Raw genomic sequence first — 16,733 nt, forward strand, 5'->3', positions numbered from 1 at the left:
AGAAACCTAAAGAAAAGCAGACATAAACTAACTCAGATAACAATCTTTTATTTTCATTTTCTTTAAAATTGGGATGTTATTACTTCTTTTCTACATTTTTTTCCAGAGCTCTGTACAGTTCTCAAAAGAAAATAAGCAATGTTCAATGTACAAAGTAAAAAACAATAAACTAGAAAAATCTGAATAAAATGGAGCAAGTTGCTGGCAAGGATACAGTACAAATTAGTAATTAGACATCTGAAGTGCAATACCACTGCAGTGAGGATGAGTTAAAGAATGAAATAAAAATACTCTATTTTAAACAAACATATATATATATATATTTATATAATTTTATTATATATATATATATATTTATATTACAGATTAGACCCAGTTATATCTGCAGGATTGTAAAAACATATTTACAAATAATTCTTTTGTTAAACATTTCATATACATCAGCACCATAGTGTAAAAAAAACCCTTCCCCATAGTACATTTTGATTTATCTATTTGTAATTACTTGGTCCCAGTTTAAAATATTTGGAGGAAGCTTTACAAATATAAGGGATTTTGAGGCTTCATTGCCAAACCAAACACTAATGTCTGTGTTTTTTTGATAGTGATGAATACATTATATTCTGTGCGGTTCAGAGCCCTAACACTTTAATGTTGCAATCCTATGCACACTTTTCTGGAAGAAAGCCCCACTGAATACAATAATGCTTATTTCTGAGTAAGCAGACATATGATCACTTGATTGTTTATTGTAACCCTTTCCAGGAAAGAGTTATACTTACTGTGAAAGACGTGATGAAAACAAATGCCTGTTTCCTGTCCTTTACTTCTGTGTGCCTGTGTCTCCCATCTTCAGCTGACTTCTGCAACATACGTAAAGCCTATTTCTTTGTCATCTTTGCCCTCTAAAACATGCTGTAATGATACCTTGTTTGTGGACTAATACCTTCTTTGGATTGTTGGGACACAGCACTCCACTGGTGCTAAGCGGCTTGACTGGCATATACTTCGTTAGCAAAGAACTACTTCAACACATGTCAAGCACTCTATTCTTTCCCCATTGCAGTGAAAGTTCAGTGAAAGCAGGAAGTTTTATGAAGCGGTTCTCCGCTTCGCTACAGAAAAGGCAATAAAATTTCTCCCACCAATTTCAATGGGATGTGTGTTGAGCTGTATGTGGGAATTTAAAAACCACGCTAGTTAAACCGTTGTGCTCCAGTCCTGATAAAAGGTTTGAAAGGTGGAACTGGACTCTGCTTGTCCCACCCATTTTCCAGAAAAAAGTGTTTTTGGAGAATGTGGTTTTGAGTTACTTGTAAGTGAGTAGAGGGGGTGATAAAGCCTGCTTCTTCTCTTTTTAAAAATTGCCTCCACCAAACTGTTTTCCTTCCATGGAGTCCCAAATGTGTATTTGCTCTTGCATTTGAAACCCTCTATTGGGAAGTGCTGAATAGGAGTAGCATGAAGATTAAGTTAGTGAACAGGTAGCTGTGGAAAGGGCAAAATACATCTTGCCCCTGCTGCTTCTCTACTTCAAAATGTTCCCTCTAGAAGTCAGATTGCTTAGGGAGAAAAGGTTCCAGAGGTGTTTGATCCTCTGCCTGCAAGTAACATCTAATCAGGTCAAGAATGCCACAGAAGTGGTTTCATTAAACAATAAATCTGCATTCAACACTTAGGTGATTGATCTATATTCAGTTCCCATAGTCATCAGTTACTCCATTCTTAACCCGTATGGGTCTAAGCAAATTTAATTCAGTTCTTAGCTACATAGTTCTATTTGAAAATGACATTTGTACAATTAGTAGCAGAAGTTACTTCCATGGGAAATTTCTCTTTTCTTGCATTGTTTCTCACAGGCTAGTTCATCTTAAAGAGCTTAGCATTATCATGTACAGAATATTTTATGCATAAACTTATATCCAACTTGTCAAGAGATGAAATGACTTTAGTTCCCAAGCAATTTATGTATGTGACTGGCCCCTCTCTGGGTGATCATTAGATGACTTCCTACTTGATTTCCTGGGGCATCTGTTTGAGTTGGACATCTTTGACCATCAAGTCACCAGCCTCCACAACCCAACCCATCCCAAGTTACACCCATGTATCTTTCCTTTCCAGGAAAAGAACAAGTGCACACCAGTACTTTAACATTCTTATGGCATACATCTCCTCATTTAATGCCTGTATCTTTTCACATCCCTGTCTTTGGTGGTAGGTGGACCTCAGTGAGCATTACAAATACCACACAGCCTTAGCCTGTACTAGAGTTCTGTATCTGTGTCATCCTTAAGGACAAAGTAACTTGAGAATCACTTGGTTATTGAAAAAATGGATAACAGAGGAATGGCGAACTACCTAGGGTAGGCACTTTCTCTGCTTCTAAAGGAGATTTGATAGCACACTGAAGGAACCCATTCAGCTGTGGGCATTTCCAGTCATCACCATAATAAAGCAGCTTCAGCATTATTTCCTAACAAATTAGCCATATGTATATGAAGAAACTTTGTATCAACCAGAGTTTAGCACCTATTCTGACCTATGAGTGTAGGGCTTCAACAGTCAACTAGCAGCTCCACTCCATTAACAAGCTGTTTCGTCTTGCCTTGAATGCTACAGCAGTGCCAGTAGAACTGCATGGAAAAGTGTGCTGTTACGAATCATCCAGTGCTTTTCCACATAGAGACTGTTTAGCCCTTTCTGTAATTCATGAGCAGAGAGGAGTGATTTTGCAAGCCCCTCACCCCACTTCTCATCCCCACTTGCAGCAGTTTTGCTATGGTTCTATGGTTTGAGAGCACTGTGGGGACATTGGCAAGGGTTTCTTGTCAATGCTTTAAATTCCAGCTAAGCCCTCCACAAACATGGATCAGCTTGCTTTGCACAGCTTTAAAAATAAAACAAAGAAACAAGGATGAACAACATCCTGCTTTCCTTTTTCTGACCTCACAAAGGTTTTGAACTATACACCCCACTGTGTGCTATGGATTGCCAAACAATGCATCAAGTTCTTGCATCCATTCATCACCTGGCCCACCTTTGATGATGGAGTCTACAAGGTCTGTGCCCTCTGTGATATTTGGAAAGGAACCTCCTTCATTATTATAGCTATAAGAAATGTCCTGTGTGGGATTCCTCTCATACATCTGGCCTTGGTTGCTCTGAGGAAAGTTGCCCCCTGGTATCTGTTGTGCAGTAGATTGGTTAAAACCAGTCAGGGTGGGAACTGCCTGATTTATTGTAGGCATAACCATTGGTCGACCTTGGTTGTTGGTTGCTTGCTGTCCAGGGAGTGGTTGCAACATTTGCCTTCCTATTGCTGGGTTGAGGGTCCGTACTGTTCCACTTGCATCCATGACGGATTGACTAATGCTTTGTGGAAAATGTTGCTTAGGTAGCCTTGGCTGACCAGATTGCATTGGGTAAGCAGCACCATTATTGAAAGGTCCAATTTCACTGCTAGTCCTTCCAGGGATACCTTGTAACCCTCGTGCCTGCCAGTTCTGTGCTCCTTGTGGGACAGGCCCCATCATGTTTTGAAGTCTGGGAGCTTGTGATCTGGGCAGAACCTGTCCCACAGCTCCTTTCATCTGCTGGTGTTGTTGCGATATGGCAGAGTTAACCAACATGTTTGGGACAAAGCCGCTGACCATGCCAACACCTTGAGTTGAGCTGGACTGTCTTGCTCCCTGGCTTGGGTTGTGTGTCAGACTCATGCTACTTTGGTTTGGATGCTGCAACATTTGGCTCATTCCTGTGTTCATATTGTACATTCCTGGCTGGCTGCTTGCTGAGCTGCTATAGGGAGCCATCCCCATCTCAGATTGGCCCCCTGTAGCAGACATTGCTGCCGTGTTCTGAGCTGTCCCCATACTTATCATGCTGGTGTTCTGGGACATCATTCGGGAAGTCCTCATATTCTGAAGAGCTGCCTGGTTTCTTACCGCTGCTATATCCTGTGGAGAACCTAATGCAGGAGAAGGAGAAATACAAAAGAACTTCAGCATAATACCAGAATTTGCAGAAATTTGGAAGACTTAAAGGAATTTAATTTGTTTGATAGTACCTGTCCAACAATTAATCCAGACATTTGTGTATACAGCTTCAAATTCGTTACATGGGCTTATTATATTGTTTTGACTGTGTTCTTAGCTCTGACATGCATGCTACATTCTTTATGATGTTAAGAAGCCATTGGGATCCAGTAATGCACTAAAAAGAGGACACATTCTCTGTAGAGAATGTTGTCAATAAAACACTAGATTAATAACCTATAGGAACCAAAATGTGGCCCCAAAGGATAAAGGGAAATACTTTATCATGTAAACAGTATCCATCAATAACAATTTTGGTATGTTCTCCTGCAGAACAGCAGGGAAGTTCAGTTGATCCTGCAAAGTAAATTAAGCTTAACCTAAACCATCCCAACCAGCTGAATACTGGCAAAAATATTTCAAAAGCATAATATACATATGACATAGTGGTTCAGAAATACTGAGGCATTCTTATTCAATTGATGTGGTGGAGATATATTGAGTTGACCTCTGTCTGGCTGTCTCTGTCTCTCTGTGTGAGTGATGTACTTCACATAAAAAGGCTAACAACATGTTGGAAAACAAATTAGCTAAAATGTCAGGTTGTTTACCTGTAACTGTGGTTTTTCAAGCAATCATCTGTGCATTCATATAGGCACAGAGCCTTGATTTAGGAAACTTCTGTAACTGAGGAATTTTGGTAGGAATTCTTCCCCTACCATATTGTTAGTGGGTTCCCACCTGTTCCCTCACTTTGCTGAGACCACCTATTGTGGGAAGGAAAATGTGTCAGTACCATTTTTGGTACTAGGAACAGTAAACATCTGTGACATTGAGGCAAGGACAGTGGGTGGGTTTTGTAAATGCACAGATAACCACTTGAAGAACCAGAGTTACAGGTAAGGGGTCTGCCTTCTTCATGCATTGTACATATTGGCAATTAACAAGCTGACTTACTGGAGGCGGTCATTGTCACCAGTGCAGAACAGAAAAGAGCACTGCTCAACCAAACGAGTCCAAATATGTAACCATTAGTGTTGACTGAAAGTACATAGTTTTAACCAAGTAGCTGCTCAGTCAGTGAGACACCTTCAGCAAATGCCACTGATGAAGTAACTGCACATGTGGAGTTGTACTGGAGTACCATGTTTGAGGTCTGTCATATGAACAAGCTCATATGACAGGCACAAAATCTGGATGATCCTAAGCCAGCAGCTACTGAGAGATTCCTTTGTTCTGTCCTCCATAACATAAAAAGAAGAAATGACTTTCACAATTTCTCTAATCTTGCTTTATAAAAAAACAGATGCATGTCTAACATCAGTGGCAGACATGGTTGTTCCAATAGTATAATAGGTGAAGATAGGAAAGCAGGTAGAACAATACCTTGATTCAGCTGGAAGTCAGACACTATTTTAGGTAAGGAAAAAAAATCCATGTGAAGAACAGCCTTGTTTCTTTGTGGAAAATAAGATATGGAGAGTCTACTCATAAAGCAGAATGAGCAAAGTAATGATGACTAAGAAAGCTCCCTTCCATGAGCCCTGGATTCAAAAAGTTTCCCAGGGAGGGCCTTCAACAGGTTCCAAGGGGGGAATGACTGATTTTACTGGAAGAGCAATGTTAAAAGCATCACAGAAGAAACTGTTTAACTGTCCGATTAAACAAAAAGAGGAGTGGGGAAGGAAGGAAAAAAGAAATACTGTCTGCTGAAACATGATAGGCAGATATAGCAGCTTTATAAACCCTGATAGAAGAAAGCCTTCAACACTTTGAAACAGCAATAACAGAAAACGTGGAACAGGGAGGAAAGAACACACAGAAGGATCAAATTCTTTTGGTAGTATGAAGGAAAGTATGAGGACTTCCCATTTCCTTACATAGGAGGCCCTGGTGGATGGCTGTGAATATCATCCAAAAACACCAGAATTGAGAGTTCAAATGTAGACAGGTCCCGGCCTAGTGAAGGTGTTGAATGATACAAGCCGAAGTCTGAGTACTTAACTGCATTCTGTATGCTAAGGTCAGGAGGTGATCTTGTGTCAGATATACCAACCTGACACGGAGTCCAGAGTGGCTTAATAAATTAAATGGTCTGGGAGAAGCTGAACATTACTCTTCAGGTTGATACAAAAGCCAAGGGCTTCCAAAAGTCTTATTGTGAACATGAGTGAATCAAACAACTTCATTCTGGACTATGTTATCAACAGTCAGTCATCTGGTGTCAGTAAACCTGTATGCTCTGGATGTGGAGGAAGGTGTAGAAAACTGCAGTGAATTTGGTGAAGACTGTTAAAGCCATCACTAAGCTAAATGGAAGGACACAGAACTGATATGCTTCACAACCCACCATAAAGTGAAGAAAAGGACTTCTCAATAGTGATGTGAAAATAAGCATATTTTAGAATTTTGGAAGCAAAGCACAGGGCTGGCTATCTGTAAAAATGGTAAGATTGTCAACATGACCCCTGATCATGGGATTTGGTGTTGGACAGGTTAAAAGAAAAGTGGTTCTTTTCTTGTATTCTTTACATATGCTCTGTTCTTTTTGATGTTGCAGTCATAGAGGTTGGTGATTTCTAGGACCATTGCACTATTTGAACCAGCATAGGAAGGTGTTCACCTTCAGAGAAGACCTCACTACCAGGGAAGAGAGTGGCTGAGAATTTACTGGCATCCTGCCATGGTAGGGGCAGTGCTGACTGTTTGAAAATGTTCATGTCAGGGCAATGAGTGATAGAACCTGATAGCATTATGAGGTTTTTTGGAAGGTCCTGGTCATGGATACTTAGTATGGGCCAAGTGAAAAGGATGGCTCTGGGAGCCACTGTAGTGGTCCCAGTAATAAGAGTGATGGAGTGGCAATGCCTAATCTGAGAGCCCATCTCAGTCCAAGAGAAGTCAGTAGTGTGAAAGATCATATTCCCAGCAGCTGCATACAAACTGTTGGTATAAAGACCATACAGAGCAAAGCCCTTGGTTTGTCAGACCTGTTTCTCCTAGCCCTTGTTTGGTGAAAGTATAGCAATGTGGGCATGAATCAATACGCTCTTCAATCAGGTAAAGTAGACTGAGTGATCATCATGTGAGAGATGTTTGCTGCTACAATGCACACCCCTCCTAGAAGGTGCCTTCAAGTCCATTCATTTTTCAAGGTAAGGGAAGAAACAATGATTGCCAAAAATATACAGTGAAATTAAAAAAGAAAATAGAAATAGAAAAAACGTCATGACAACCTCAAAGCTATGGTACTGTTTCCCGAAGAGTAAAAGTGTAGTTCTCTATGAGGAAACCACAGTGGTGGTTGAGGGAATGGCTGGGCACCTGCTAACAATATATAGTTATATAAATTCTCAAAATTCCTCAGCTATAGAAGCTTCCCAATCAAGGATACACACAGACACAGAGTTCATATGTGTGATACAGAGTGACCACGAAGAACCACCATATTTTATTTGATTGTGTGACCCAGCTGTCTGACTCTAACTTGGCTTGGTGTCATTTCAGGTAGTGTCTCTAAGCTGTGCTCGAATTAGGGAGTTTTATGACTTGCAGCTTAAACTGACATCCAGTGCACACTTCCTGACAGGCAAAGTGTACTGAATTCTAGTACACAGTTACTAGAGAATAATTTCCATTGAAGACAATAGATGCTTCTCAATATACTTGCATAGGATTGCACTGTTAGTATTGACAGCTTTCGCTAAAAATGGTATAGAAAAGCTGCTGCTGCTGCTGATGATGATGCATTTATTTTTGGATGCTGATCTAACAAAATAGTGACACTATTGAAAAAGTGGCAATCTTCAGTCTGGCCCAGTGGAATGACTTGGGTAAGGAGCTGGTGTTTTATCATTAGGTTATTAGTTTTATCATTTACTTTCAGAACAGATCCTGAAGTTTAGGCATGCCTTATGTGTATATATAGGCTGTTCCATGCCAAAAATGACTGGTTCCTAAACATTGTTGTCATCTCTTACTTTTTTACTTTGCTGTTGGAACAACAAGGCTTGCCTTCTATCTTATACGCTGTCTTTGTGCAAAGCTCATATTGAAAAAGGCAATCAGTAGTTAACTGAAGAAGAACAAGTTCAACTGACATCCCTCTAGCTTGGGCCCAAAGATCCTCAGTTAATGGGTGGTATAAAATGGATAAAATAAATAAGTCACTAGAACAGAAAGGGAGAAAAAAAAATCAATGTGCTTAACACAGAGCAACTAAGTCTTTGTTCACATGCCCTTCACCCTGCGACAGGCAACATTTTTCATTTGTGAAAGACAAGAGGTCAATCCTGTCTGCTTTTTTGCATCTCCCTGGTACAGTCATTCTGAGTGAACTCTGAATATAAACAGTGGACAGTCTCAATGTTGGACAATGTCAACATATCTAGCATGATATTGTCTGTACTGATTGGCAGTGCCTCCTCAGCACTGATTCAGGCAAGAATCTTTCTCAGCCCTACCTATTTCATCAAATGTCAGAGACTGAACCATCTTTTGCCTGCAAACAGGGAACTCCACCACTGAGCTATGATCCTTTGGACCACAGAGGAGGAGTACTAAAGGTCTAATGCTGCTGCTTTGGACTTAAACCCTCAAGGGTGTGAGCCATCGTGACAAAATGTCAGGAATTCTAGGAACTGTCATTTTAATCATCTGAGGGACCAGGATGGGAATGCTGATCTAGCCAGTTTCCATGCTCTCTTCTTATATAAGTGCATGGAAAGAAATCAGAAGAACTTATCAGAAAACAGTGGCTGCAACAGGTAAGGAGAGAACAATGCAAACAATGCACAGACAAATTCAGCATGTGTGGAATTTATCCCTGCTATCTCATTATGTACCCTTTCAAGAGTTTTATCAGGAATATTTGACTGTTTTCAAAGCGGACAAGCTTGGTCTGAGCTAACAACTTCTTTTGGCACCTGATCTCCCCGAGCTGATTATAGACACTGTAAATCAGCAGCAGGTTAGATCACCTTCAGCTCAGCAGTAGCCTTTGGCAAATGTGTAGCTACATCCTATTTCATGTTGATATAACAGGCTAAATCATAGCCAAATGTGCATATTTTTACCTGCAAATGCATTCCATTGCATTCAATGGGACTTATTCCCATCAAGTGTTTGTGTAAATGTGTTCGTGTGTGTCTGTAGGACTGTAGTCTGATCCTAACATCTGGACAGCTGCTGTTTCAGATGTTTGTACTGCTAATATAATATTATCTGTATATATGATGCCTGATTCAGTTAGCAGCCAGCCTGGCACTGAACACTATGGAAATGAATCAGGCAGGCTAATACTTACCCAAGCATTAGTTAGAAATCTATTCAGTCATTTAGAATGGAAAAAGCAAGCAATGACCTGATGATTAACCATCTGAGAAACTCTTTAAATATTTCCATTATCTTTCAAAACTCAAGCCAAGAAAATAGAAGTGTTGGATGCAGAGAGGCTAATCATTTTTTATAGCTTAGGAGGCATAAGTGAATGGATTTTCTATAGAGTTACCGATCTGTCTATAGAAAAAAGAAAAATGTTATTTTTCCTGGACATTTAAAACAGGGATAGCGTATTAACAAATCAATACTGTAAACACATTTTACTCTACCTTGGACCAATGATGAGAAGCTAGAAAATCCTATACTTGTTAAATTTGGTACCCTGTCAGATACCTGAACTTGGTTTCTTCCTGATGAGGAAGGATGTAGGAGGAGGAGTGGGTGGGTGAGATTGCTGATTTTTGGAAAACCAGTATGCTTTTGTATTTATCACCTTTTATTTAAAATAATTACAGGAATTTTGATTACGCCAAGAGTTTGTTTTACTTCTAGTTCAATATAGTCTTGACTGTGTAATACAAAAGAAAGTAGAGGTTTTTAATCATTTTCTTTACCGCTTTTGCCAAAGTTAAAAAAATAAGAAAACACTCTAAAATATACAATATTTTATACAATAGTATAATAATAATTGATAAAAATTAAGAATCAGCCATTTTCATGGCATTGATTGAGCATTGAAAGCAGTAGGAAATTGATGCATCAGATTCTTTTCCTTTTGTATGCCATATATTTATGTTTTTCTCTTGAGTCATTAACTATCAGGAAAAAGCTGCACCACCCTAATAAATAAATCAGCAAAGAAAAAATGGAAAACTCATAAATAGTATGACTTTTTATTCCAGGCAATATACATGTTCTGATATCTTGTGAGCAGAAAGTTAAATTTAAAAGCTTAAAACTATAGAAATGCCAGCTATCTGTAAGATTATAAAATAAAACTTAAATATTCTTATTTTAATGCATGTTCCTTTTACAGTAAACTGTTTTTTGAAAGGCTAAGACAATCATAGAATCGTAGAATAGTAGAGTTGGAAGGGGCCATTGAGTCTAATTCCCTGCTGTTGCATGACTCCATATTACACCATCCACTCAGATGGCTGTCCAGTTTCTTTTTGAATGTCTCTAGTGTGGGAGAGCCCACCACCTCTCTAGGCAGCTGATTCTACTGTTGTATTGCTCTGACCGTGAGAAAGCTTTCCCGATGTCCAGCCTGAATCTGGGTTGTCACAACTTGACTTGATTATTCTGTGTCCCACACTCTGGCATCAGTGAGAAGAGATCTTGACAGCCTTTGAGGTACTTACAGAGGAATATCATGTCCCCCCTCAGTCTTCTCCTCTCAAGGCTGAACATGCCCAGTTCTCTCAGTCTCTTGGCATTGTTTCCAAATCCTCAAACATTTTTGTTGCCCTCCACTGGATCCTTTATAATTTACCTGCATCTTTCTTAAATCTTGATGCCCAGGACTGGACACCGTATTCCAGTACTGGGACAAGGTACAAACCAACAGCAAGATCTTACATGTAATCCACACTGAAAAGAATAGACCAGTTTAAGTGGTCCTTTTAAGATCACTTCTATTATTGCATTAAATGCCCCACTTTTCTTCCTCTTGCAAGGAACCTAAGGTGGTTTACAATGTTTTCCTCCATTTTATCCTCAAAACAATAATGCTATGAGGTAGGTTAGAGTGAGAGTGAGTGACTCCCCCAGTGAGCTTCATGGCTGAGCAGAGACGAGAATCCAGCTCTCTTGATTTCTAGTCCAACACTCTATAACCACTATGTCACACTAGCTCCTTTTCTTTTTTTAACATTTTGGCCCACACAGACTTTCCTCTTGAGTTGGTTGCACTTGCACGTTACTCCTGAAGATGACCTTCCATAATAGAAAGGTGAAAGCTCTTTATATAAAGCTGCTAGATGGTTCATAAAGCCAGCACAAAAACTTCTGAAACAGACACAACTAGGCAGGCAGCTGCTGTGCTTAAAAAGCACATAGTTCTCACCTTGGAACTGATTGACCTGTTGCACAGGATAGGGATTCCTCTGCTGTTGCTGGAGGTGCTGTCGAGGCAGATGTGATTGCTGCTGCTGCTGCTGCTGCTGCAAATGCTGGAAAGAGAAGAAAAAGGAAAGAAGTTGGGAAGATGACATTGGTGTGTGTGTGTGTGTGCGCGCGCGCCTGACTGATTGCTGTGACTGCAAACAGCAAGGCAAGCACTGATGCTCCTTCCCTAGCAAGGTGTTCTTGAATGACAAGTGCTGTGTGGAAGTGGCAGGCAAAATGAGCTGTAAGTAGCCCTGTGAAGATTAAGGACTCTTGGCACATGGAGTTCTTCTCACTCCAGGCATCCTCTGTCTCTCCACAGCAGCTCTCTCTTGACTGCAAGAACCTTTAGCACTTTTCTAAGATTAAGATTCAGGAAAGGAGCAAAGGCATTGAGGAAGAGTCTGTAGCTAATCTTGTGAAAGCATGTGAGTTTGGATGTAAGTTAACCAAAGACTGGTTCCGATATTGCAAGAGCAGCCTAGTTGCTGTTTCTCTGTGGATGCTGCCTGCAGCCTTTTATCAATGCAGGAATGGGACAGCCATGTGAGGGGCATGAGGAAAACAAGCAAGAATAAGCACCAGAGGATGAATTGTGGTACTGATGCAGTTTTGTCTGTATGGTTTTTACAACACTAACTGACTAGAGCCCTGTTGGAAGAAGTAACCACTCTGATTCATATCATAACAAACCCCTCTTTCTTGTCTTGAAAGGAACATCACTTTTAGATTCAAGACTATTGAATCTAATGGTTTCTGAGAACTATTAGATATACAGCAGAACGGTGTTACAGATTGAAAGAACTGCCAATGGCTAACCCTATTGATTTATTTATACATTTTATTTGCAAGTCATGTACTTTCATACTGTATAACCTCTGCATATGGGAACATAGATAACCAGGGATTTGATACACAATTTTCCCTGGATGGGAGGGCTCTGCTCATTAATGGTTCCTACTATTTTGGTAGATTCCCTTTTTTGCCACCTCTTCCCTATCCCATTTAGCAGGGTCCTCAACCATTTCTACCATTTCCAGGGGCTTGGAGTTACTGCTAGGAGAAAGAGGGAGCAGGATGGTCTGCTTCTCAGCCAGCTGCATGGACCTTAATCTTGATTCAACTCCATGTGTGTTTGTTTGCAAAACATACAAGCAAAGATAATTATGGCTAATCCTCCAGCCCTTGGGAAGATTATTTGTGCAAGTTCCTGCAACTGTGGCATACCTCAGCAATGGCAAGGAAAGGTCCTGACACTCTAGAGGCCATAACTGTATTCAGCTTCTTATATTGGCTTATTAATGATTACAGTCTTCCTTCTGCAAAAAATAATATCCAGTGCTACACAATTAATGACCTAATTCACCCAGTCATGGCAGGCCACTGCATCCCATTGAAGCTTATTAGTTATGATGGGTTGTTGTGCCCATGAGTGCCAGGATGCCAGTCCAAGACCCCATCACCATAGCTTCTGGATATGTGTGAATCCAACAAGGATGAGATGTTGGGGTGGTTGACAGATGGTCTGTTCTAGAGTTGCAGATGGCTTTTCAACTATCCCAATAATTCATCCTTACTGGGTGCACTATATCCCCAATATTCAAAACAGTAGCTACAAGGAACCCATGGTGGTTTCTGTTATATGTCAATCAGGCCAGTGGATTAAACTTTGCTTTGCAATTCTGGAAATTTCCCACACTATCCACAAAGGATTTTGGTCAGTTCTCCGGAAATGCAAATAAATATATTGTCCACAAAAACAAATGAAATATTTTCATATAGTGGGTCTCTACTTCCTACCCCATTTTCTTTTGCTCTTAATGCCAAATTTGAGGTGAGAATCTTTTCCATGTCAGAATACTTGTTGGCTCCTGTCTGGAAGATATTTCACCTTACCAGGTAGCCTAAACTTTATTTATTTATTTATTTATTCAGTAGATTTATAACCTGCTTTTTTTTCCTTCCAGGGAGGTTTACATAATTGTCCTCTCCTTTCAGCTTTATCCTCACATTAACAACCCTCTGAGGTAGGCTGGGCTGAGCATCTGTGACCCAGTTAATGTTATAGCTCCATACCATAGTTTACTTGCACCACAAACATGGCTTTGTCTTAAGTTTAGGGCGGCGAATGGGGCAGCATAGAAGTTTACTAACTAACTAAATAAATAAATTTCAAGAGAGTCTAGCTGCTACGGTTTCCTAGTTTCTCTGTGAAAGCTGCCAGTATTGTTCCAACAATGAAGTAAAGGATGAAACATAGGAAGATAGAGTTGTTTCAAGAGTATGACCCTGTTGATACTCCTGGACTTCTCAGTAGTTTTCAATACCATCAAACATGGTATCCTCCTGGGGGCACTACATTGTGGAGGTTCTTCTCCTACTCGGAAGGGCATCTCCAAAAGGGAATGTTGTTCAACCCTATGGATTTTCTAGCATGGAGTTTCTCAGGGGTCTGTTGCTATTTAACATCTACATGAAACCACTGAGAAGGGTCATCAAGAGTTTTGGAGTGCACTGCCATCAAAATGTTGATCATGTGAAGCTCTTTTCCTCCTTTCAATGTCAGCAGGTAACATCTGCCTCAGGACTAATGTTCCCAAAAGGACTAAAGATCACCTCAGTACTGAAGCAATTCACTTGCATTGTCAACCTTTTCTGGGGGTTCCCCTTGTTATTATGACATGCCACACAACAGGCCCTGTCACTCTAACTGATCTCCATACTATTAGAAGGACTGAGAAGGCTCTCATACTTTGTTGTTTGTTGCATACTATCAAGTTGTTTCCAACTTATGGCAATCCTATGAATGAGCACCTTCCAGAATGTCCTATCCTTGAGAGCTCTTGTCAATTCTTGTAAACTCAGAGACATTTATGGAGTCAGTCCATATCATAGTCAGTCTTTCTGTTCTTATTCTGTCTTCAGCTTTCCCTAGTGTGGATGTCTTCTCCAGTGAGTCTTCCCTTCTGCATAAGTGCCCCAAGTATGACAGCTTGAGTGTCATCATTTTTGCTTTCAGGGATTGTTTTGGCTTGATTTGATCTATGACCCACTTGTTTATCTTTCTGTCAGTCTAAGGCAGTGGTGGTGAACCTATGGCAGGCATTCCACAGGGGCATGCAGAGCCCTCTCTGTTGGCACGTGAGCCAGGTTGCCCCGGCATCGCCCCAGCAGCCAAGGATCAGATAACAGCGTACATAGGGGTCATGCTCATACTCGGAAAGGAGACGATGATGTCACAAGCTGCAACTCGGTAGCTGTGACTCATCCGAACTTTCGCATGGCTGGTCAGTGCACTGCCAAGGACATTTTTTATATATATACATATACATACATACATACATACATATATATATATATATAAAATTTGCTTAGACTGGCTGTGAGGTGTTTTTTCTAAACTAAAACCTCAGTTTTCAGGTTTTATTGCAGTGTTGGCGCTTTGCGATAAATAAGTGGGTTCTGGGTTGCAGTTTGGGCACTTGGTCTCCAAACGGTTCAATGGGTTAGGGTTTGAAAAATGAGGTGTCCTGGCATGATTTTGATGGTCGGAATGTGTTTAGAATGGGCAGAAATGCGGAGCTGTGCTGAAAAAGCTACTCAAGGAAGGCTTTTTCCAAATTGCCCACTTTTTAATGAGAATTTACCCCTATATTAGGGTTAGGGGAGTGCACCAGGGTTGGGTTTGGCTTGTTGTGGTGAACCTATGGCACATGTACCACAGTGGGCATGAAAACCCATCTCTGTTGGCATGCAAGCCAAGTCGCCTCAGCATCACCCCAGCGGGCAAGCATGGATTTACATCATACATAGAGGCTATGTGCATGTTTGGAAAGGCGTAGCAGCGCCAGGCGATGACGTCACGAGCCGCGACTCATTCAAGTTTTCGCATGGCCAGTCGGTGCTCTGCCACACACACACACACACACACACACTTGCTGTGAGGTGTTTTTTCTAAACTAAAACCTCAATTTTTAGGTTTTATTGCCGTGTTGGCACTTTGCGATAAATAAGTGGGTGTTGGCTTGCAGTTTGGGCAGTCAGTCTTTAAAAGGTTTGCCATCACTGGTCTAAGGTATTCTCAAAGTTCTCCAGCACTATGTTTCATATGCATCTATTTTCTTCTTGTCAGCTTTTTTCACTGTCCATCGTTCATACCCATACATGGTAATCAAGAATATAGTACTCTGGATAGTTTTGGCTTTGATCAACAGTGAAGCATCCCTACACTTGATGAACTTTTCTCATTCTTTCATTGCTGCCCTTCTAAGTCTAAGTCTTCTTTGAATTTCTTGGCTGCAGTCTCCCTTCAGATTGATGATTGAGCCAAGATATGCATTTTTTTCACAATTCAGTTTCTTCATTGTTAACATTAAAAGTTGTATAGTTCTTCTGAAGTCATTTTTTTCTTTATGTTCAGCTGCAGTCCTGCTTTCACACTTTCTTCTTTCACTTGCAATTGTTGAAGCTTTCTGCCACTAATGTGGTATCATCTGCATGAATTAAATTATTAATAGAGCTTCTGCCAATTTTCCTTCCTTTTTTCTCTTATCCTAACCCAGCTTTCCTTATGATACATTCTGTGTACAGATTTAATAGGGAGATCAAATATACCCTTGTCTGATGCCTTTACCTACACATTCTTTTTCTTCTTATTTTGTCCTAACAGTAGTTTCTTGTTCACAATATAGGTTACCCATCAGTCCTGAGGTACACCCATTTCTTTCAGAACCACACATAGCTTTTGTGATCCACACAGTCAAATGGTTTGCTGTGGTTAATAAAGCACAGATTGATCTTCTGAAATTCTTTGTTGCACTCTAGTAGCCAATGTAGACTTGTGATATGATCTCAAGTGACCCTTTTGGGAAACAAGCTTGAATGCCAGACATTTCTTGCTCCACATAACGTAACATTCTTTGCTGTAATGCCTTGAGCATCACTGTGCCTATGGGAAATGGGAAATTAGTGCAATGATCCTATAGTTGTTGCATTTCTTAGCATTTTTGGGAACTGGAATGTAAATTGAACATTTTCAGTCTGTAGGCCACTGTTTTGTTTTCCATATTTGTTGACATATTTTTGTTACAATTTGAACTGATTTGATATCTGCAACCTAGTTTAGATTAGTTCTGTGGGTACCCTATATATTGCAAGGACTTTCTGAGCAGTTTTCACTTCACTTTTGAATATTTCAGGCTGTTCCTCACAGGATTCCTCTTCAAAACAGCCTGTTTAGTTCCTCAGTACACTGTTACCATCCTCTTTCTTTCTTTCTTTCTTTCTTTCTTTCTTTCTTTCTTTCTTTCT

General features: G+C 40.3%; 1 protein-coding gene across 1 annotated transcript in view; it reads right to left on the reverse strand.

Moving 5' to 3' along the window:
* Positions 1 to 376: 376 nt before the first annotated feature.
* LOC123023826 (mastermind-like protein 3) overlaps positions 377 to 16,733 on the reverse strand; it is a 25,638-nt gene continuing 9,281 nt past the window's right edge. Inside the window, exons 3-4 of the mRNA XM_044430870.1 lie at positions 11,383 to 11,488; positions 377 to 3,967 (exon numbers count right to left, since the gene is read on the reverse strand). Of these exons, the coding sequence (XP_044286805.1) occupies positions 2,982 to 3,967; positions 11,383 to 11,488 (1,092 nt within the window). The 3' untranslated portion in view covers positions 377 to 2,981. The remainder of the gene's footprint in view (positions 3,968 to 11,382; positions 11,489 to 16,733) is intronic.

The sequence above is a fragment of the Varanus komodoensis genome, unplaced genomic scaffold, assembly GCF_004798865.1.
Source record: "Varanus komodoensis strain SLA01 unplaced genomic scaffold, ASM479886v1 scaffold21, whole genome shotgun sequence".
NCBI classification, from domain to species: Eukaryota; Metazoa; Chordata; class Lepidosauria; order Squamata; family Varanidae; genus Varanus; species Varanus komodoensis.